We start from the raw sequence: 23,237 nt of genomic DNA on the forward strand, positions 1-23,237 counted from the left end.
GAGGAGGACCCTCAGGAAGAGCCTGAGAGTTAGTGGCCAGAGAAGTAGGGGAAACCAAAAGAACATTCAACAAGGATGTGGCCAACCGTGTCAAATGCTACAGAGAATGGAAAAAAGAGACATTTCAACAACCACTATTATGAATATCCTCTATGTGCCACACACTGTTTCTAGATCTATAAATACATCAGTGAAAACCATAAACAGGCAAACTTTCTTTTCTCATGGAGCTTGTATTCTGAACATATTAAAGGGAGATAAGAAACAAGTAGTAGATGATATGATATAGATAACAAGTACTAAGAAGAAAGAAGGAGAGATAGACCGTGGGTGCTAATCTAGGTAAGTCATGTCTTTTGGATGAAGTGATATATGAGCAGAGACCTGAGGAATAAGACAATTAACCATGCGAGTATCTAAAGGGGAAGAACATTCCAAGCAGGGCCAACAGCAGATGCAAAAACCTTTGACGCGCTCAAGAAACAGGAAACACTCTATAGTGGCTGGAACAAAGCGAACAAGATGATTGAATGTTGGGAGATGATATCAGAGGGGTAGCAGTGGGACGAGGTCAACAGAGCTCACGGGGCACGATAAAGCTTTTGTTCCTTGAAATGCTAAATTCATGAAAGGGTCTTAGCAAAGCTGTGGCATGATACTTTATGTGATTGAAAAGGATTTCTTTGACCGGCATGGTGAGAATAGATTGTTAAGGGCAAAGGAGAAAGAGAGGGAACACCAGTTAGAAATCCATTGCAATAGTTCAGATAAATGTTAATGATTGCTGGAAATAGTAAATAGCGGAGGAATTTGTGAGAACTTATATTTACTTCGAAGGCAGAATCAATGGATAAACATGAGAGGCAGAGATGATGGTGACTCCAACATCTTATTTTGGGAGTAGAGTCAAGAATGCAGTTTAACTGAGATGCCTATTGAACTTCTTGTGGCAACGGTGAGGGGGCTGATGTTTACACGAATCTGGAGATTAAGGAAGCCATGAGGGCTGGAAATAGCACGTTTAGGAATCATCATTCATGCAGCTGGTGTTTTGAGCCGTGGGATGAGATGTGATCGCAGATACCTCCAGATATAGAAGAAAACAGGTCCAGGTTGGGATCTCAACTGTAGAGATTGGAAAGATGACAGGAAAGTCCAGTATAATATACACCATGAGAGTGGTGTCCCAAAGTCAAATGAAGGAAGAGTTTCAAAGATAAAAGAGGGGTCCAGTTGTGACTGAGATATTCAATTAATAAAAGCGCGAGCAATGTTTGTGGTCTTGGCAAAGGCAGCTTCGGTGGAGCCATAGGGGCAAAAGTCTGATTAAAGAGGGTATTACGCTAAGTGAAATCAGTCGAACAGAGAATGACAAAAACCATATGATTTCACTCAGATATGGAATCTAAAAAAAAAAACCCACATAAATGAATAAATAAACAAAAAGCAGAATTAGACCTACAAGGAACAAAATGATGGTGGCCAGAGGGGTGGGTGGGGTAGGTGGATGGACAAAATGGGTGAAGGGGAAGGAGACATACAGGTTCCCAGGTGCATATGTCCCGAGAATGAAAGGCACAGTTAAAGAATCTAGTCAATAATACTGTGACAGTCCTGTGCGGGGACAGACGGTAGCTCCACGTGTGAGCACATAACGTATAGAGAAGTTGAATCACTATATTCTCACCTGAAACTAATGTAACATTGTGTGGTCATGACACTCAAATAAAAGAAATTCAATGAAAAATGGAATAAACAAACATAAACACAGGGAGTGCAGGCAACTTCGGTGAGAAGTTTTCACTTACACAGGGGGACAGAGAAGGTAAAGCTTCGAGACTGTGACGTGGATCTGACAATTAGAAAATGTTGTGAGTCGAACTGCATCCTTCAAAAGGATCTGTTTAAGTCCTGACCCCTGGTCCCTGTGAATGTGACCTTACCTGGAAATCAGGTGTTTGGGGGAGTAATCCAGTTAAGAGGAGGTCACCCTGAATTAAGGTGGGGCCTACATCTGCTGCCTCGTGTCCTTATCAAGAGGGAGATTTGGACATAGAGACATAGAGGCATAGAGAAGACACGTAAGGAAGAAGGTCTGTAGTGACAGAGACAAAGATTCCAATGATCAGCTGCAAACCAAGGATTGCCAAGGCTTGCTGGCCATCATGGGAAGCCAGGAGAGGGGCGTGAGACGGTTTCCCCCTGAGTGCCTCCAGCCAGGGACCAATCCCGTAGGCCCCTTGGTTGGGACTTCGGGCCTCCACAACTGTGAGATAATCCCCTTCCGTTGTTTTAAGGCATCTTGTCTGTGATAATTGTTACAGAAGCCCTCTGGACCTAATACGGAGGCTGACTGAGGCCGACCACAGTGTCCCCTGAGCACTGGAGACAAAGCCAGATACCCGAGGGTGCGAGGCGGAGTGGGGACCCAAGTGAAGGAGCCACCTGACAAAAATAGGCATAACCAGGACAGAGGAGGCCTTGACTTGGTTTTAAAAACAAAGAAAAGACTTTGTGGGAGTGTCTGGAGATTTCTATTTGGGACTAACGCTCATTTTTGTTCTGTTACACCACGCAGAAGAGTAATAATAGCTTTTCTTGGCTTTGGGGAACTGTTGATATTATGATAAAACCAATGTGGTTCAATGATTGATTTGTTCCACTACAAACCTTGGAAAAAGTAATGTCACCAGAAAAGCGACCTCTCTTTTGGTGATTGTTACAGAGCTTCTCTGCTGACCCTAATCTCTCGTTTCCTATCTTTGCTCTCTAGGTGTTTCCCGTGCTATTCTTTGTATTTGTATTTTCCTTATTCAAAAACAATCCTAGGTGGTTTTGTGTAGGTCCTGCCAGGATTGGATATAATCAAATGCTATTATGAGATGAAAATGTTCTGTGGCTATTATTTTAATACGACCCACTTGAAGAATTGAAAGTCCAGTATACTTACAAATACCCCATTAGTCTGCGGACTGCAAAGAAAGAGAAAAAATTTACAAGCCTACAAAACACACAAGACAGGGCCATGAAATTCTAATATGGCAACTTTTATTTTATTAGTTTATTAAAAGTCATGTCTTCATGAACCAAAGCATTCCCTTGCATAGAGGAGAATTTATGAAATCGAATCAAGGTGCTTGTTTAAGCAATTTGGAATATCTGCATATTTGGAAACAAATAGGCAACTCGCTGATTTAAAAAATATTGGTGGCTCGCATCTTATAGACCCACACAAACGAATCCCCCCCACTGTATTAGCTGACCTATTATCGAAGTAGTCAAAATAGCGTCTTAAGCATTTATTTTGCATTTGTGCAAAATAATTCAATGAGGTCCTCCTAGAAGGCTGAGCTTAAGAGATCAGTGGGACTCTTATTTTGCTGTACTTTTCAACAGAATTGTTGAATATATATCTTACATTTTTATTTAAAAAAGAGAGTATGAAACTCAGAATTCATAATTCTGAATTCAGAATAGTAAGTAATGGAAGAGTATTCATAGCTCACATGTATCGAGCACCTGCTATGTGCCAAGTGGCGTTTTAAGTCCTTTAGAGGTATTAACTCAAGGAATCATGACAACTCCTTCGGGTAGATACTATTATCTCCATTTTGAGGCTGAGGAAACTGAGTCACGGTGAGGTTGGAAGGTAATCTGGCCAATTCACCCACCACGTAGGAGGCAAAAGCTGGATTCGCGACCCCGCGTAGCAGCTCCAGGAAGATAGCACTGACCATTTTCTAGCTCAGCAGGAAATTCTGGGTGTGTTCTTCACTTTTATGGAGATTGTTGTTTTTAGAAAAATTTAAATATACCAGCTTGTTCGGTTTTTCTCATTTTCGGATTTGAATGTTTACACTGTTTACTCCATCATTTGATCTATATCCTGTAATGCAAGTTGTAATTTTGAGCTAAACACAAACACTATTTTCGGCAGCTGCCAAAGGAGACAGATGGAGCGTCTGTTTATGGGGAAGGCTATGGTTCACCTTTGCAAATAGCTGGAGAAATGGGTTCTTTATGTGTTGTGGAGTCGGGCGCATTTGAGCCCTAATTCGAAAGAACTGTTGAGTGTTCCAAGTTTGCAATGGGTTAAGTGGAATAAATACTGATCTCGTAAAAGGTCATGACTACAAGTAAAAATACCATATATTTGAGAGAAACACAAGTCTCTGTTCCTCCTCTTGATGATGGTATCTTGAATTTCTATTCTAATTTGGACGGGAGTTGTTTAGTTCCCCACACCTGGAGCTCCAGGGCAGGGCTGATGTTTTGCTGTAAAAATGTGACTTGTCTTGGACCAACACACTCACTTTTATGTTTTGAATAATGAACAATTTTTAAGGCAAAAAGTGTTAACTTCAACTAAAATAATTTAAAATAGGGTCAAGCTGCTGTGATTCCACCTAAATCTAACCAAAGAGCAAAGCTATTTTGCCCATAAAATATTTTTGCCTTAATTAATAAACGTAATTTAATCTGTAAGCTGTGAACAGAGGCAGACATCCCAGCTTTTCTAGGTGTCTACTAGAAGAAGCCCACGTCTTCCTCCTTACAGGAAAAGCTGACCCAGAACTTGAGTCTCTTGTAAAAAGAAATGAAACTTGTTTGTCTTGTTCTTTTATTCCATTCCTTTATTTGTATTGCTTATAGTAATATAGAAGTATACATATTAAGGAGTTAAAAATAAAAATAATTATTTTGGGACGTCTGGGTGGCTCAACAGTTGAGTGTCTGCCTTCAGCTCAAGGCGTGATTCCAGGTCCTGGGATCGAGTCCTGCATCTGGCTCTCTGCAGGGAGCCTGCTTCTCCCTCTGCCTGTGTCTCTGCCTCTCTCTCTGTGTCTATCATGAATAAACAAATAAATAATCTTTAAAATAAAAATAGGGCAGCCCAGGTGGCTCAATGGTTTAGCGTCGCCTTCAGCCCAGGGCGTGATCCTGAAGTCCTGGGATCGAGTTCCACATTTGGCTCCCTGCAGGGAGCCTGCTTCTCCCTCTGCCTGTGTCTCTGCCCTCTCTCTCTCTCTCTCTCTCTCTCTCTCTCTCTGTGTCTCTCATGTATAAATAAAATTTTTAAATAATAATATTTACTATTATTATTTTGATTGCATTCTATCTTAGGTATAGTTTTTTGATCTTTAAAACATCATGGTCATATATATATCTGATATTTATGTATATCATATATATCTTACATTTTTATTTAAAAAAGAGAGTATGAAACTCAGAGAAGCTAAATGACTTACACACAGAAACGTAAGAAAAAGCCAATGCTCTGCTATTCTGTTGCCTCACATCCCAACTTTTTGAGTCTGTTCACAACCTCCCCACGCCCCACCCCGGCCACAATGTTCCCTCGTAGCAGGTGAGTGACTGAGTGTCGTGAGGGTAGGGACTTGTATGATTCATTTCTGCAGACGTAGCAGCCTTCAGGAGAATTCCTGATACATTGGGTCTGTAAACCCTTATCTGTATCCCTTAAGGCAAAGCATTTATACCCTATATTGTATTATGTAACAACCTGGCTGAGATCTGAGGCCGTCTTCTTTAATGGAATATATTAATATTTTTGCAGCATAATATATAAATATGCCACCTTATGAATCTTGCATTTTTCTAAAATGATTACCATGTGAATTGCTGTCCTCCCCTCCACCCCGTGTCATTCCTTCTCTCCTTCTCCCTCTTTCTTCCTTTCTTTTAGATATATATTCAGGAGACCTCTCTAGCAGGGACTCTTATGTGCAGATTTCTGATGTGCTTTCAAGTAAATGGATCTAAGAAAGAGAAAGTGAACACAGACTTCCCACGATGGCGTTCAGTACTGTGATTTATTGGCTCTCATCTGAAATTATTCTGCCTTCGTATGTCAGAGTTTCAAATGAATCACCTTGTGAAAAAAAAAAAAGGTGAAATATATGGGTCTATAAAAATGATGGCTCTATGTACCTCTCACATCATGATTCCGTTCTCCCCTTTCTGCTCCTTTATGTATTTCTCGCACTGGGATTGTTTAAGGAAGAGTCTAGGTCTACTCTTTGGTGTCTATACCGAAGTGGCTTGGAAAGAAGCAGGCACTCAGTAAATACTTACTAAATTAAATAAATTAATAAAGGACAAAGCTCGCGAAATGAGAGAAGTTACAGAATACCAGGCACAAAGGTAGTATTTTGTTTCGCTATAGAATGCCTAAGAAGTAAGTATGATTGGTGCAATAGTTGAAGTTGTAGCCCCAAACTGCTACCTGCTGATAGTTATGTAAGAAAACAGCTTCTATCTGGTGAAAACTGTCCTCAAAGCCCGTGCTGCGGGAGGCCAAGAAGGTAGACTGACGTGCTCTGTAAAACTGAGAGTAGAGGTTGGTTGTGGGAATAACGTTTGGAAAAAGATTTTCTGGAATGTTTTTAAGGCCTAAGTATTCACGCTTGCTGATTGAATGTTTGCTTGACTATTTATGACTGAAGACCAGGGGAAAAGTCCACAATGACTTGAAGTCATTGGCAAATAAAATGAACGTTTTGTATTAAAATAAGACAATAGGAATTTTCCAATACTGACTTCTGAGGAGAGGTTGTCCAAGGATGGTGTATTCGCTTGTGAGAAGGAAAACAAGTTTGGCTTTTCTCTTTACTGTGAAATCTGTGTCTAGATGGTTTTGAGTGGTTTTCTCCTCCAAACAACTTGCATGATCCACAGAGCCTCTCTTCTCCAACGGCTTTGAGAAAAGACCCACAGTTGGTCAACATCACATGGATCATAGGACAGTATTGATCAATGAGCCCGATATTGTCATTGTGCTTCTTCCATAACAAGGAAGCAAAGGTAATATGATTAAAACACCTTCAAATAAGTTGCTCTTCTGTTCTGGAAGGTTTAAATGTGGTTAAAGAAATTTGAATAAAAGATAAGGAAGTTTTCTACACTACTTCAACCAGCAGGTCCCGGACTGCTTTCTTTTCTATAAAATTACTCTGCAATCATACCGTTTCAGTCATTTGCATGGTTTGTTATAGAAAAAGAAATGGAGAAGTAGGTAAAGTTTGGCTTAACTTTTTTCTCCTTCCTTTTTCTCTTCTAGCACCTTCTACATGGAGTCTTCCTTTTGCTGTTGGTGCCTACATTGCTGACCACTTGGGAAATCAACTTAAGAAAGAAAAATGATTTTACTCCTGGTCAAAAAACCCCCATGGACTAAGCACTGCCTCACTCCTGGCTTCTTCTCGTGCATTCTGATGTACTGTTCCCACACCTCATCCGATCCATTTGAACAAGCTTTTGTCCCCACCTACTCTATTCCTGTCACTATATGCACCCAAAGAGTCACATAAACAATGTTTTTAAGACATGGCCGCTTTCTTGCTGAACGTTGAATTAAATTGCAGATATGTCCTCATTCATTTGGGGAATATAAATAATAGTGAAAGGGAATAGGAGGGAAGGGAGAAGAAATGGGTAGGAAATATCAGAAAGGGAGACAGAACATAAAGACTCCCAACTCTGGGAAACGAACTAGGGGTGGTGGAAGGGGAGGAGGGTGGGGGGTGGGGGTGACTGGGTGGTGGGCACTGAGGGGGGCACTTGACGGGATGAGCACTGGGTGTTATTCTGTATGTTGGCAAATTGAACACCAATAAAAAATAAATTTATTATAAAAATAAATAAATAAATAAATTGCAGATGCAAGACATACAATTAGGAAGATAAATGGCACAAGTTATTATAGATTAAGTTATGATGTGATATGAGAGAGTGTAAAAAACATAGGTCTTGTCCCAGGGAACTTGAATTTGAGTCGTTGATCTACAACGTGTTAGTTTATTCATAATAAAAATTATGTAAATTTTGTACAGTACAGTTAAGATCTCTGCTTGAGGGTCAGACTCTGTCCAAATCTTGTCTATACCACTTACTCTCTGGGTGACCTTGGGCAAATTGCATAATTTATCTAAGCAACACTTTTTATCTCTGCAGAAAGAATTGGTATGAGGAATAAATAAGATAAGCATTAAATGTGGTGCCTGCATGGTGTTTTCTATTTTTAAATATGACCTTTGACAAATAATGAACTTCAGTTTCTGCATACATAAAATGGAAATAATAGTAACATCTCATTCATATGGTTGTGGTGAATATCAAAGGGAGTAGGAAAGGGGTTGACATTTATTGAGAACATTCTGTACTAATATATAGATGCATGAGTAAATACAAAGAAAGTTAGAAAATGAGAATAACGTGGAAACATTATTAAAATATTGGATATTAAAAGCCATGAAGAGAGGGATGGGAATGAGCCCGATAAATGTTAATTATCACAATTTTACAGAAACAGAAACTGAAGTTTACAGAGGGTAAGAAACTTGCTCAAGTTCTCTCACTAGTAAGTAGATTCAGTCTGAAAGATGTCTATCTCTTAACCATTTCACAATATTGAGAAACTGAGGCGTGGCAACATTAAGGAAGTTGCAGGGACAAGGCTTAAGGTCATATCTCCCTATGACTTCAATCTCCATTATGATTTCATTGAGCTCATGACCTCGCCAAAGGCTCTGAGTTAGAGAATTTTGTGCCTACTCTGGCCATAGGGACATATGACTGCAAAGCTTCTTTCTTTCTTTTTTAAAGATTTTATTTTTTTACTCATGAGAGACACAGATAGAGAGAGTCAGAGACCCAGGCAGAGGGAGAAGCAGGCTGCCCATGGGGAGCCCAATGTGGGACTCCATCCCGGGACCCTGGGATCATGACCTGAGCCAAAGGCAAAGGCTCAACCACCGAGCCCCACCAGGAGTCCCAACTGCATAGTTTCAATGAACTTGCCAAAGTTTCTGAGGGAGTGTGGAAATGCCAGGGTTTGAACCAGAGTCGGCCTGCCTCGAAGGTCCATGCTCATTTCACAGCACCCACCTGACCCCTTTTGTGACAAATCCCTCATGGGTCAGACAGCATGGAGACTTACTCTTCTTGGCTTCCTCTAGCTTGTCCTTGGCCCTTTTTTCTGCCTGAAGAAGCTGGTGGATCCCCTGGGACTGGCTGGTCATGGCAGCTTGCTTCGAGTTCGGTGGCTTCTGTGAAATCTGGAAAGTGGTGGATCTATTTATCCTTTTAGAAATCACCACATAACCCCAGTTGTTGTGTCAACGGTGAGTTCTAAACGTGGGTGTTTGTTTCAAAATGGCCTGACTGGGCCGGAGAGCTGGGCCCCAAGGAGAGCCCAAGGGCAGAATCCAGAAAAACAAGTTAAGTCAAAATGAGGAAGCTACAAACTTGTCCTTTCAGCCAATTTCAGTCTTTGCTATGAAATAAGAGAGATAAATAAAAAATGAGTAAGATACCTTCTGGAAAATTAGGTTCCTTCTTCTTCCAGCAAATATTGACCTGTTTACCAAATTTTTCTTTCAAGTTGCAAGACATTTCTCTGTTCCTTGTCCGTGCAGTTCTGATTTTAGTGTTTTATTTGTTTCTAGAGATTCATTTATCTGCTGAGGGCAAATTTTATTAACCTTTTGCTAGGAAGGAGATTTTCTGGCTTTGTACACAGAAGGTAGGCTAGGAATCTATTTTTTTCTTTCTGTAGGCCTCAGGTGATAGGAATGAAAAGATTTCTTCAGGGCATTGTTTTGCTTTTTTAGTAACGCTGGATGCTGGAGTTCCAGGGAGATCTTAGTACGGTGACAAAATCAACATGAAGGGAAATGATAACGGTAGGTTTTGAGGTTAAATTAAAACAATCTAAGCATGCATTTTATATTACTCACTGCTTCTACTGGGTGTTGTCCTAAGATAGTACAGTGAAGTCCAGCTCGCTTGATTTGATTCAATCCAGTAGTGATGGGGACAAAGGAGAATGTTGATCACAGTCGAGAATCGTAAAATCTCATTTATATGTACCTAAAATTGTTATGTGCAATGAAAGGTTAATCTTTTGACTTATCATCGATTTTTTTTTCCTGAAATAGTCTGCAAATTGGGATTTAGGACCGCATTATTGCTTCCATTCACTACAATTTAATTGCCTTAGCTATAAACACCGGGTTGAATTTCTATAGGTGTCTGGATTTCAAGATAACTGTAAAATAATCTGAGAGCTAAATCTTTTAAAGCTTTTTTTTTTTTTTTAAAGATTCTATTTATTTATTTGAGAGAGAGAGGGAGAGCATGCCGAATGAGAGGAGGAGCACAAGTGGAGGGTGGGGGGCGGTGCAGAGGGAGAAGCAGACTCTGCTGAGAGAGGAACCCGAAGTTGGGCTCCATCCCAGGACATTGGCATCATGACCTGAGCTGAAGGCAGATGCTTAATTGACCGAGGCACCCAGGTGCTCCTCTTTAAGATTTTAATAACTTTCCCCTAATAGTTTAGAGTTATCCCATCACCCATGCCTGTGGCACAGCGTTATGTGTACATTGTCTTTAGTAAATCTTTCTCAAAGGAATAGCTCTTTTTCCCAGGAATACCTTTCTTTCTTTTTGCATTCATATTTAATCAGTTTATAAAATTTAGTTTTTATTGCATAATTACAATAATTAGTGTAGTTGGAATAAACAGATATGTGAACAGATATGGCTCTGGTAAACAGATACTTCAACCCATAGGAAGAGAAGTGAAGGCAAACTGGAGATTAGTTCATTAGCATCAGGATGAGCTTGTTTTAGGCATCAGTTAGTATTTTTATAGTCACAGAGGGATGGAGACCATCAATGATTTCTCTGAATGGTTAAGTTAACGATTATGAGAAGAATCTTGCTTTAATTTTGTACCAACAGTATTTATCGACTATCTCCTGCATGCATTTCCCTGAATGAGGCCCAATCTTGAATTATCAAGAAAGGATAATTCAGGTAGAATGAGATTGCTGGAGTGGACTTAAATAGGAAGGACTTTGTGAGAAAGATAATCCTTCACACTGATATAGGAAAATTCAATGTCTCCTAAAAGCTTGAAGAGACAGATATGATTTTGTCATAATTTGAACAAGGTACTTAATCACTCACCAGAAAGGCTGTTCTAGTCCACAAGGAACACCTTTGTGGCCTAATTCTCATCCTCTCCTGTGTGCTTTATTTTTTTTTTTCACTAAAACCGGTTTACAGAAATAGTATAACATGAATCTGCATGTAACTCAAGTCATTTTAGAGGACGTAATACTTTCAGACGTCTATTTAGAACAGAAAATATATATTACGTGAAATGCGTAAAATGCTTGACATCACTTCCTGCCACTACCACCGGGTAATGTATATTGATGATTCACATTGGGGCCAACTGTACTGTTAGCAAATTCAAACACTTGGAACTCAGCAATGCCTTGGTTAAATTTTAGTCTGACAATGTTCTCCTACTCCTATCAGAATCCTTTATGTAACGTTGGGTAGTAGTCATGACAGCTTCTCAATAACCTAGATGTTCAACGAAACTAACGAATTACCCATTGTTAGTTGCTGCTGATACAATCATATTGTTAGACCCTTTATTTATTTAGTTGTATTTAAGTTCAATTAATTAACATATGGTATATTACTAGTTTCAGAGGTAGAGTTCAGTGACTCATCAGTTACATATAAAACCCTGTGCTCATTACATCAAATTCCTTCCTTAATGTCCCTCACCCAATTATCCCACTCCCTAACCCCCCACCCCTCCAGCAACCCTCAGTTTGTTTCCTCTAATTAAGAGTCTCTTATGGTTTGTCTCCCTCTCTGATTTCATCTTATTTTATTTTCCCCTCCCTTCCCCTATGATCTTCTGTTTTGTTTCTTAAATTCCATATATGAGTGAGATGGTATGATAATTGTCTTACTCTGATTGACTTATTCGTTTAGTATAATACCCTCTAGTTCCATCCATGTGGTTTCAAATGATAAGATTTCATTTATTTTGATGGCTGAGTACTATTCCACATCTTTATCCATTCATCTGTCAAGGAACATCTGGGCTCTTTCAGTAGTTTTGCTATTGTGGTCATTGCTGCTATAAACATTGGGGTGCAGGTGCCCCTTCAGATCACTATGTTTGGATCCTTTGGGTAAATCCCTAGTAGTGCAATTGCTGGATCATAAGGTAGCTTTATTTTTAACTTTTTGAGGAACCTCCATATCGTTTTCTAGAGTGGCTGCACCAGCTTGCATTCCCACCACCAGTGTGAAGGGTTCCCCTTTCTCCACATCCTCGCCAACATCTGTCATTTCATGACTTGTTTATTTTAGCCATTCTAACTGGTGTGAGGTGGTGTCTCATTGTGCTTTTGATTTGCAAACCAAAATTTGCATCTGCATCACCCTGATGCAGAGTGATGTGGAGCATTTTTTTCATGTGTTGCTAGACCCTTTCTAAATATCTGTAACATTCAGGGAACACATCAATGGTAGAAAATCTTAATCATATTTTCTTTAAGATCACAACATGTAATTTTTAATTTTATGGAAGCAGCCTTTTTTTTCTTTTATTTAATGGAAAGATCTCTTGGCACAAAAATATAGACAGGACATTGCGTAATTTTTCTTGACAAAAAGATGTAAATTGGAAGAAGTCTCTACTTAGGAGATAAAGACCTTGGGCATGACTTAATAAATTGAGTTTTCTCAAATCACTGATTGGGAAATGGATTCTGTTTTCTCCTGACCCACAAAGGATTATCCTCCCAGTGAAAAGAAGGGATGGAAAATCACCCCGAAGAGAAAAACAGCAAAGAAGGTATTCATCTTAGTCTGGGCTATGGGTGAAAAAAAAAAGCGAAAATAAGTATATACTTGTGTTGGTTTGAAATTATATTAACAGGGTCTTCCATAGAGATAAAACTATGCTGAACAGAAGCTTATGATCTAAATTGCAAAACAAACGAGAAGGGAAAGTCAAGGAGAAGTGGGCCATATGGTGGTAGATAGAGCCAGATGCCTGGCAGTGGAATTTGGACTTTATCACACAAGCAATGGATTATTTTTATCATATTTATTTATTATATTATTAGTGTATTATTCCTATATCTTAACTTACTATTACTGAGTTATTCCATTTATCAGGCTAATGCCTGATGTGACTATTTATTTATAAAATTTACACTTTAAGGGTAATCATATTTTGAAGAACTTTATCTGCTGATAATCTAGATTTTGAGTTGTGCTTTTAATATTTTCTAGCATGAAAGTGTCAATGGACAAGCAATTCTTTTTCTATTCACTAGTAAAATGCCAACTATGTTTCAGAACTGGGTCTGATTGTAAACAATTTATACTTCATATTTCAATACGTTAACTCATTCGATTCTCATGGTAGCACTGCACATAGGTATGGTTATCACATATCACATTGACTTTATCAGTAAAGAGACAGGGTTTCTGTCAAATAAGCAAGACTAGTGGTCAAGAAACTGTGGCTCAGAAAATATGAGCGAGAGACCCAAGGTCACATGGAAGGACTGAACTGACCTCAAGATCAATCATCTTCCTGCTGCACAATGCGTTCTATTCCCAGGAACAAGGTCCTTCCATATATTTTTTTTTCTTGATGAAAAAGATAAATGGAAAGCAAGGAATATCTATTGACCTTTCCCTCTGTTTATAAAACTATGAAAATGTGGGTTAATTAAAAGGCTGGATGCTCAAACGATTGATAATAAAAATACCAAAACAATGAGATTTGGCTTAACTGAGATCTTGATTATTGAAGATTCTCCCCCCGGAATGCTCATTTTTGTTTGTTTTTTTGTTTTAAAGATTTTATTTATTTATTTATTTATTTATTTATTTATTTATTTATTAGAGACACAGAGAGAGGCAGAGACACAGGCAGAAAGTGAAGCAGGCTCCCTGTGTCCCAGGACGCCAGGATCACGCCCTGAGCTGAAGGCAGACGCCCAACCGCTGAGCCACCCAGGCGCCCCAGGAATGCTCATGTTAAGCAACTAGAGTTCTTTCTATTCTGTTTATTTGAGACCACTTGTCCTGGTCATCTGGTTTATTATATTCTATTTTTTCTTTTTAATTTAGAAATTAAACTAAATAATATAATTTAATTTGAGTCGTATAAATCATTTTTGGTTTCTATGTTACTGGAATATTAACATTGATGATTTCTATGTATAACCACGTAAGACACAAAATTTACTGATACTATTACTTATTATTTATCTTATTTATTACGTTATACAGTGTTATTTTATTATTACTGACTATTATTTTCAATGATAAATTGGCTACTTAGCTATAGATCTTTATAAAAATCCCAAGGAATAGATAGGATTTGGCTTTTCAGAAGAAGTAGAGAAATGGATATATCACTCACAGCAACTTTGTAAAAAGGAAGTGTAAAAAATAGTATAGAGTATATTTAGATCTCTGTTCTTTGATTATTTTTTCATTTTTTTTATTTGTGAAAAATGCAAAAAAAGTGGTTAAAAATGGAAAAGTCTTAAAAATCTCTTTCCTTTGGAAAAATTTAATTGTTGAATGTTAAGGATTACAATGAAACACTTCTTATTTTCATTTGCAGTTAACTTGAAAAAAGTTTAACATCGAATATTTTGAATAGCTGTAATTATAAATTTAGCAAGTGTTCAGTGTATATATGCATATATATATATCCATATATATATATATATATATATATATATATATTTGGTTTCTTTTATTTGAAGTTTCATTTCTACTCAGACTTCCTCTTGTTATCCATTCCATCATCATCTCTGCATATTTCATATGATATTTCATAATCATATGATCCTTCCTTCTTTTGCACATGTTTGGCTTAGCCCCTGAATCTGATCAACAGTGAAAAGTAGATTAATCCCTGGTTTCCTGAAGGCCTGGAGCTTCTAGATATTTCAAAGCTATCAACTTCAATCATTAAGCAAAACTCTCAGACTTGGTCTGGGTGCTTCTACAGAGCACAGTATTATTACTGCATTTATTCATTGGAGCTGAGCAGTAATATATCAAGCAAATGCAAGTGAATTATTGACCATCTTCTGTTTTCTTATCTCTACCACTAGGTAGGGAAATGACCCTCCTTTCCCGGTCTCTCATCCTCTAGCTCTGCTCCCATCTCTCCCTCCAGCTTGCTCACCTGCTACCTGTTGTCAACACCAGAAACATCTCTCTACTCTTTCATTCAGACTCTTTCTTCTTCCTGGAATAGCTTTCTCATATTTCCCTAGAATAAAAATCATTCAAAACTTAATGTTAATGTCTACTTTAAAGGACGAAATTTCCTTGATCCTCTCAGATCTAACTGATCCCTTCTTCATCTGGAACTTTACAGGGCTTTAGGTCTTACTGTCAGAGGACATTCCCAAAGCTTCAAGCTTCATTTGCTTTTTTTTTTTTTTCCACTTACAGACTATATCAGCTTTAAGGGAATCAAGTTGGCATTTTACTTGTGATTGTTTCAGGAGCGACGATTTGCACATAGTGGACACCAAACATTTTTTAAGATACTGTGTTAATGAACACTTTCAGATGAAGTACAACAATGAACTCTATTTACTGCAAGAAATTTTAGCAGGGATCCTGCCATGTTTCAAACATTTTGCAAAGTGGGGCCCTTCATATATCAAAGGAACAAGCTGATAACATTTATTGTAGCAAAAAAGTAATACAGGTGAAAACATTTTGATTAGATATGGTAGTTGCTTAGAGCTGAAATAAAATATTCCTAGTTATGGTGAGATTATGCAAATTGATTCCTAGATAGATTCTATCATTTCGTGCTCTCAAGATTGGGTTATTCAGACCTTTCAAGTTCCTTTTGGGTTTTCTCGAAGAGTACATTGCATCTTCCTTCTGTCTATTTTTTGCTCAATGCCTGCAAACCCTGACCTTCACTTATGCACTCGACAAAAAGTTTTAAATACCTGTGCTGTGCTAAATTACCTGTCAGACTTCCCTTCTTGCCTTCCGCTGGAAGTCTAATAGAAATAACTGTAATGGAAGGTTGACTATCAGTATGATGAGAATAGTTTCAAATTTCGAAGAAATATTGGACTGTCTTAGTGGTAGACAGAGGCCATTTTAACTGACAGTATTTCCCCATTATTTCTATAATAGTGAACAACTGCTGTCCCTTTAGGTCTTCGTTTTGTGTTTCTTTTGCAGTGTTACAGGGCTTCCCCATTTCTAGTGAAGCTCATGTTGCTTCTTGAGGTGGACTCTGTGGGAAATCTGAGTCTGAGGAAGTTGCTCTGAGATTGTTGTGTAATCGTCTGGCCTCCCCTCCAACTCTGTATTCTACTGTGTCTTGCTACAATAAATTTCACCACAGTATCTGGGTGTTTATTCAAACAGATGAAAGAAACCATCCTAAGCACCCACGTTGTGCTGCAAGGTAAGCACAGGCATTTCTGCAGTTTCTCTTACTCCATTCCACCACTCCTGGTTGGATCTCTTGAAATGGTTCTTTCCCATAGGTCCCTTTCAGTCTCTTTTTCTTTGGTTTCTTCCCATTTTCTTTTTCTTTCCTTACTTTTCTTTGCCTTTGCCTTTTTCTTCCTTCCTTGCTTCCTTTCATCCTTCCTTCCTTCTTTTCTTTCTTCCTTTCTTCTTTCTTTCTTTGCGAATGTTGGAATTACCCAGGATTCAGTTTTGGACCACTTCTCTCTTTTATCTATATTCCTGGGTGATCTCATCTGGTCCATGAGTTTAAATGTCATCTTTATGCTGATGACTCACAAATTAAATCCCTACTTTGCACCTCCCCCTCCAAATGCCAGGCCCATATTCACTTGGGTGTTTAAAAGGTATCTCGGACTTAACATGCCCTAATGGAGTTCTGAACCTCAACAGGTCTGCTCCTCCTCCTAGATTTTTCCCTCATTAAAAAAAAAAAAAAAGGTAGATTCAGGGGCATCTGGGTGGCTCAGTCAGTTAAGTGTCTGACTCTTGATCTCAGCTCAGATTTTGATCTCAGGCTTGTGAGTTTAAGCCCTCAGCTGGCCTGCATGCTGGGCATGGAGCCTACTGAAAGAAAGAAAGAAAGAAAGAAAGAAAGAAAGAAAGAAAGAAAGAGAAAGAAAGAAAAGGAAAGAAAGAAAAGAAAGAAAGAAAGAAAGAAAGAAAGAAAGAAAGAAAGAAAAAGAAAGAAAGAAAGAAAAAGAAAGAAAGAAAAGAAAGAAAGAAAGAAAGAAAGAAAGGAAAGAAAGAAAGAAAGAAAGAAAGAAAGAAAGAAAGAAAGAAAGACAGAAAGAAAGAAAACTTCCATTCACACATTGGCTCAAAGCAAGGCTTTTCACTCCTTCCTCATATCCAATCCTTCGACAAATCTGTGGACTCTCCCTTCAAAATAAATTCAGAATCTGACTTCTTTTCATCTCCCCGTTAATACTTGGGTCAAAGCCACATCATCTCTTGAAAGATGATGTCTCATAGTCTATGAACTGCTCTTCTATTTCTATTCTTGCCCTGCCTGAATCTGTTTTCAATATAGCAGTGGGAATAATCCTATTAAATCAATGAGAACAATCTCATTTCTCTGTTCAAGTTCTTATAATGATTGCTTAGCCCTGTTGGGTAAAGATCAGATCCTTACCAAGGATCTAAAGGCTTCCACCATTCATTCTACTCCAGTCCCTCTGACCTCCCTGCTCCTGCATGCTGCTGCCTCAACCCATATACTTGTTCTTCTCTCTGTCTGCAGTGCTCCTCCCTGGATAGCTGCATGGCTTGCTTCCTCTCCACCCTCATGTTCTGTTTCAGAGAAAACTTCCTCGACCATCTGATCTAAATTTGCCAGACCCTTCCTCCTTCTCCTACTCAGATCCTTGCTTCTCTGTTTATTTTACTCCAGTCATTAGCACCATCTTACATTTTATTTTACTATATTTTTGTTTATTATCTACCTCTTTCCACTAGAATACTATATTCCATAAAGGCATAGATTTTACCTGCTTAATTCATTCCCTATGTTCAGCATCTGTAATGGTCCCTGCTAAATGGTAGGGGTTCAAATATTATTGCGTGAGCAAATAAATATGAAGCTACCGGGGTGGGGGTATGATCACTGCAACTAATCTATCTGGTAATAAATGGGAATTTTGGGTGTAAGAGGTCTGTGGAGATTTGTTTCTTATAGTACATTCACCGCCATGTTACCTCTTTTCTTCTCTTCCTGTACATTTTAATCAAATATATACCTGAAACTTAATAAGGCAGAAAGGAGGGAAGGAAAGAAGGAATTGAAGAAAAGAAGAGAGAGAAAGAGTAATTATTTTTTTAATGGACTAGTTGGTTTCTGCTACGAGAGAAAAAAGCATCTTTAGAAATGTTTCATAGATGTATAGAGTGGCTCAGTACTGGGGCCCAAAAGACCAAGAAATGGGGATCAAAGTCCCATCACTCATAAGTTGGGCAAGTTATTTAGCCTCATTATGAAATGCTGTAGATGAAACAGTGCCTATGTCATAGAACTCATAAAGATTAAACTGAATCAAGTTTGAAAAGTGCCTGTTATATATTAATTGCTCAAAAGATGTTGACTATTATCGTTAGCCTTTGGGTAAAACAGAGATCACACCAGAAAGTAGTACTTAACCTTCTTGCCTTTCACACGGCCTCAGGTATCACGGCAACTTTGTCCAGTACCCTTCTGAAGTGTGTAGTCTTCTTTCTTCTGGGTCAATGGCAGATAGTCTAAAATTGCTTGCCTGGCATTATATTCTGCGAAGCAGAAGAAAAATCTCACTGAGCCAGTGAAGACTGCTCCTAGTAAACACTCCATTTATCATACTGACCATGTGACTGGCTACTCAGTTCTTGTTAGCAGCTTGTGAGGAGCACCACCAAAAGCCTTAACCTCTTCCTTAATCAGTGTTAGCATAATTATGAGCACAGGTCCAGAAACCTCTTTCACCAGGCAGACAAGCAAACAGAAACACCACATAGGCCATTTGACCCATCTGGAGCTGCTTACTCCAGGAGAGATGTTTTTCTTGAAGATTTTACTCAGATAATCATTATTGTGGTATCTCATGGTAGGAAGAGCCATAGACTTTGGATCCATATTGGGCTTAGGTTTTGACTCTATCGTTTTCAAGCCATGTAAGCTGCAAAGTGTCCCTTACCTTGATTGAGAGTCTGTTTTTTGCTGTAAATGATTGTAATTGCATCCACCTTTTTCTGTCATTGTAAGCACCAGAGGTAATAAATAAAAGATGCCTATTGCAATCACCAGCATATAGAAGGATCCCTATAAGTGGCTGTTACTAGTGCCAGTTGTGGGCATCACCATGTGAAGGACCATGTGAAGTACCATGCCTGCAGTATGGAGTCTTACCCCTGGAGTTGACTTGTGTCTGATAGAGTCCATGGCTTGCCTATGTCAGGATATGAATGAAACCCCTTAGAAGCTCTGTAAAATTTGGTTCACTTGGATTTGCTTATAAAAACAAAAACAAAAACCTACTACCTAGTAATCCCATGTATCCTAAAGTTTGAATACCACTGACATAGATGGAAGAAAAGAACAAAAGGAAAAAACATCTGAGTATTACAGTTTTTTGGCTTTCAGGCAACTCTCAAATGCTTAACGGAGATGGGAGCTTGGACAATTGGGAAGAGTTCCTATGGTCTTGAACATTTGCTTTACTCTGTTTTACTATTGATCTGTAACCACAAAGTCCGCCATTAGATTTGCTTAGTTTTATGAAGATTAAACAAGATAATGGAAAAGCAAGTCATTCAGAGTTTGATTTTTTTTTTTTTTTGTCAGTGTAGTAAACTTCAATAGAGCCTTCACGCTTGGTCTCTCAGATGTAGCTCTATATCAAAGGGAAAGAAATGGTATAAAAAAGCATTTTAAAAATTTGGGATGTTTTAGATCAGCCTAGAAGTTATAGGTTATGGAAAATCAATGTATCCTGCACAGTACTTCTTGTGATACAAATTAATTGACTTGAACTCCACAAATTTCACAGTGCTTCCAGCACTTGACACTTTGCTAAGCACTTTCATATATATAACCTCATTTAAATCTCACAATAAAACCACGGGGCAGGCTCGACCAGCATAATTTTGCCAATTTTATATATGAAGATACAGATGCGGAGAACTTAGGTAATTTGCCCAACTCATTTGGCTCTTAAAAGGTCAAGTTAGGACCAGGATTTGACATTTATTCTGACTCTAAGAGTCAGATTAAATGCATCTCTTCTTTCTACTTATCATTCTGTCTTCCTCTTGAGAGATTTAGGAATAAAAAAAAAAAATCATGGATCTGCATGGAAAAGACCAAGTATCCTGCTGATAGGTTGGATTGCTTACATGTGACAGGAGGTGATTGCAGGAGGGCAGTGTAGCCAAACGTCTGTCTTGTAGGCAGCTGCCATCAGGGGCCACTATAGCTGTGTTTTCCTGACCTCTTGTCACCCTTATAAAAAAAAAGCAAGCTGCAGGTAAAAGCCTGAGATGGTGTCTGAAAATGCATAGCCTCCAAGGCAGTGCTTTGCAGTAAAAAGGGGTTGGGACACCCTGTGCTGAACCATCGCTAAGGTATGGATGAGGCTGCTCTTGGCGACATCATGTTCTCAGCTGGGGTAAAGATTGCTCCCAGGAGACTCAGGACATCATAAGATTGGAGAAAGGAGGGTGTTTCCCAGCTCGTCGTATAGAGAACTGAGACTGATTTGCACGCCATCTGCCCATAACCTCCCTCACTAGAAACTTGTCTGAGAGCTGTGGAGGGGGCGGTGTTCCTCTTTCCTTTCACCTCCCCCAAGGCTACACTTTTATGACCTTGTACTTGAATCTTCGAGGACTGCTCCACATGCTCCTTTAACCTCCTTCCCCCTTTACAGGTGTATGGGAGAGGGAAAGAAGAAACACCCGTTGAGCTACTCACCAGTGGCCCTGGACCAAAAGGATCTCGGTATCAAAGAGAAAGTGCCAAGAACCAGAGCTAAAGGAAAGGTTGTCTGGTGTGTGTTTTTCCCCCGGGACAGGTCCTGTCCCCATGCACTCTTTCTGTGTTCTGGGACACTCTCAGCTCTGAGACTCAGGTTCCAAAAATGTTATCTCCCCTTGGCCAAAGAAACACCTGACTGCAGTGGGTGTCACAGGCCATTAGTACAGGAGAGCCTTCAGAGCTATTAGGGAGTCCCCAAGAACCAACTGAAGCTCTAAAAGATCTGGGTTAGAAACCCAGAGAAGGAGGGGTTGGTTGGAAGAACAGTCTGCAGCAGGAGGAGCTGTCGGCTCAAGCAGAAGGAAATGGGTTATGGTAGGAAAAGGAGAAAGAAGGAGGCCTGACGTTGAAGAGTGGAACTGAGGCATGTAACGAAATGTGAGTGACTGAGCTCATCTGCAGGAAATAAATTCCCATTCTCTTCAAATAAGCAACATTTAATTCTGTTTCTATCATGTTCCTCCCAAGTCAAAATAGAAATAAAATACTTGCATTACTATGTAGAATTGATAAATCTTTATGTAAGTTGAATATACTTACCCAATATGAAAGGTTCATCATTTTAAAGACTGAGATTGACCAATATCATACATTAAAAATGCCCAGACCCTAGAGCAGCCTGTGCAAAATGGTGACTACTGGCCATACTTGCCCATTAAGATCTTCAAGGGTGACGCTCTACTCCAGAGTGCTACAAAAGCAATTACATACCAGATTTTGAAAATTTGGTATGCATCAAAGAATGTAAAATGTAAAGCATTTTTTTATTAATTGGGTGACGAAATAATATTTTGAATGTACTGTGTGAAATAAAATGCTTAAGAGTTAATTTAATCCAATTCTTGACTTCTTTGAATGTGACTGCTAGAGAATTTAAATTTATATATGTTGCTCATAATATATTTGTAGTGGACAGTGCTGCTCTTGAGCTCAGGTCTGCCATCTATTTGCTGAGCATCCTCAACTGTAAAGTAATTGAGTTATGAAGATGAAATCATTTGATATATGCGAAATATTTGGAGGAATACCTGGGATATAGAAAATTTAGCTGTTACCATAGTTTTATTTCTTACCTCCCTTTCTTCTCTTTTCCTTTATTCTTTCTTTCTTCTCTTTTTTTCTTCTTCTTTAATTTTCTTCATCTTTTTGTTGTTGTTGTTGTTGTTAGAGTTTCAGTGAATTGCAATTACAAGTCAAAGATGGATCTCACTTAAGGAAAAGATTGAATGGGGATGTGTTTCTGTGTTTCCAGCTCACTGTTATAGCTATGAAAAGCATCTCAAGTGTTTCGCTCATAGTTGGAATGATAATTTAATTCTTTCTCAAAATAGTTTCATAATCTTTTCAAAATGTGGGCTCCCATAAAGCATCTTTGTCTTGTGACTACCATGACAGGAAACACACAATGCAGGGTCCAGAAGGTAGGGCAGATATTTTAGTATAAACAGACAAATGTTTTTGGTTGTTTACTGTAAATAAGAAGAAATGACACTGGAATTAGTGACTCGTTTAATTAGAATCTACATATTTATGTGTGTTTGCTTTGGCTTGTTTCTTCTCTTAAACTACTTTTAATTTGCTCAGAAGTAAACCTAAAAGCCGTAACATGTGGACACTTCTAAAGACAGGGAAAGCCCAAAAGCTGTGGTGAAATTGGAGGAGTGTGATTAAAAAGAAAAAGAGGAAATAGAAAAATTGCATTTGGTGTAGTTTAAAGGACTCGATAGGCTATCAAGAATATGATATGTTATTTAAGAATTGCTTGCACAAATAGAAATCTATCCACATAACCCTGGGATATGTACACAGGAGTAGAGTAATAGGAGAGTTCCTCTTTTATGTGCTATGCATCATTGTTCCAGTGCTTTTTAAGGGAATGATTTTAATTTTTGGCTCCATAATTTAAAATGAATGTGATGGATATATAAAAAGAACAGTAAAAATGATCAAAAGATTAGAAAATGAAGTATCTGAGAACAGAGAAATTTAACACAGAGTTTTTAACCCTTAAAAGAAAACAACATGGGGGCACCTGAGTGTCTCGATTTGTTAAACAACTGACTTCCTTTCCACTCAGGTCGTGATCTCAGGGTCCTGACATGAAGCCCCTTGATGTCTCCCCGTTGGACGTGGGGCTGGCTTAAGATTCTTTCCCCCTCTCCCTCTGTCCCCTCCCCCGTCTTGCTCACTCTTTCCCTCTCTAAAAACAAACAAACAAAAACACAGAATTTTTAAACTGGGAGAAGGATGAGTAACAATTTCCTAAAATTGGAAATGACAAATTAACCTGAGGCAGTGAGGGTAATGCAGGATAAAACAGGCATTATTTTATGATAATCTCAGTTGAATCTCT

General features: G+C 38.7%; 1 protein-coding gene across 2 annotated transcripts in view; it reads right to left on the minus strand.

Moving 5' to 3' along the window:
* ATP6V1G3 (ATPase H+ transporting V1 subunit G3) overlaps window positions 1–22,108 on the minus strand; it is a 32,918-nt gene extending 10,810 nt beyond the window's left edge. Inside the window, exons 1-4 of one of the 2 annotated variants that reach the window (XM_041772843.1) lie at window positions 21,958–22,108; window positions 18,518–18,642; window positions 9,759–9,891; window positions 8,960–9,077 (exon numbers count right to left, since the gene is read on the minus strand). In XM_041772843.1, the coding sequence (XP_041628777.1) occupies window positions 8,960–9,041 (82 nt within the window). In that variant the 5' untranslated portion in view covers window positions 9,042–9,077; window positions 9,759–9,891; window positions 18,518–18,642; window positions 21,958–22,108. The remainder of the gene's footprint in view (window positions 1–8,959; window positions 9,078–9,758; window positions 9,892–18,517; window positions 18,643–21,957) is intronic. The other variant, XM_041772925.1, reaches the window with a different exon arrangement.
* Between the last annotated feature and the right edge of the window lie 1,129 nt (window positions 22,109–23,237).

The sequence above is a fragment of the Vulpes lagopus genome, chromosome 1 (assembly GCF_018345385.1).
Source record: "Vulpes lagopus strain Blue_001 chromosome 1, ASM1834538v1, whole genome shotgun sequence".
NCBI lineage: Eukaryota > Metazoa > Chordata > Mammalia > Carnivora > Canidae > Vulpes > Vulpes lagopus.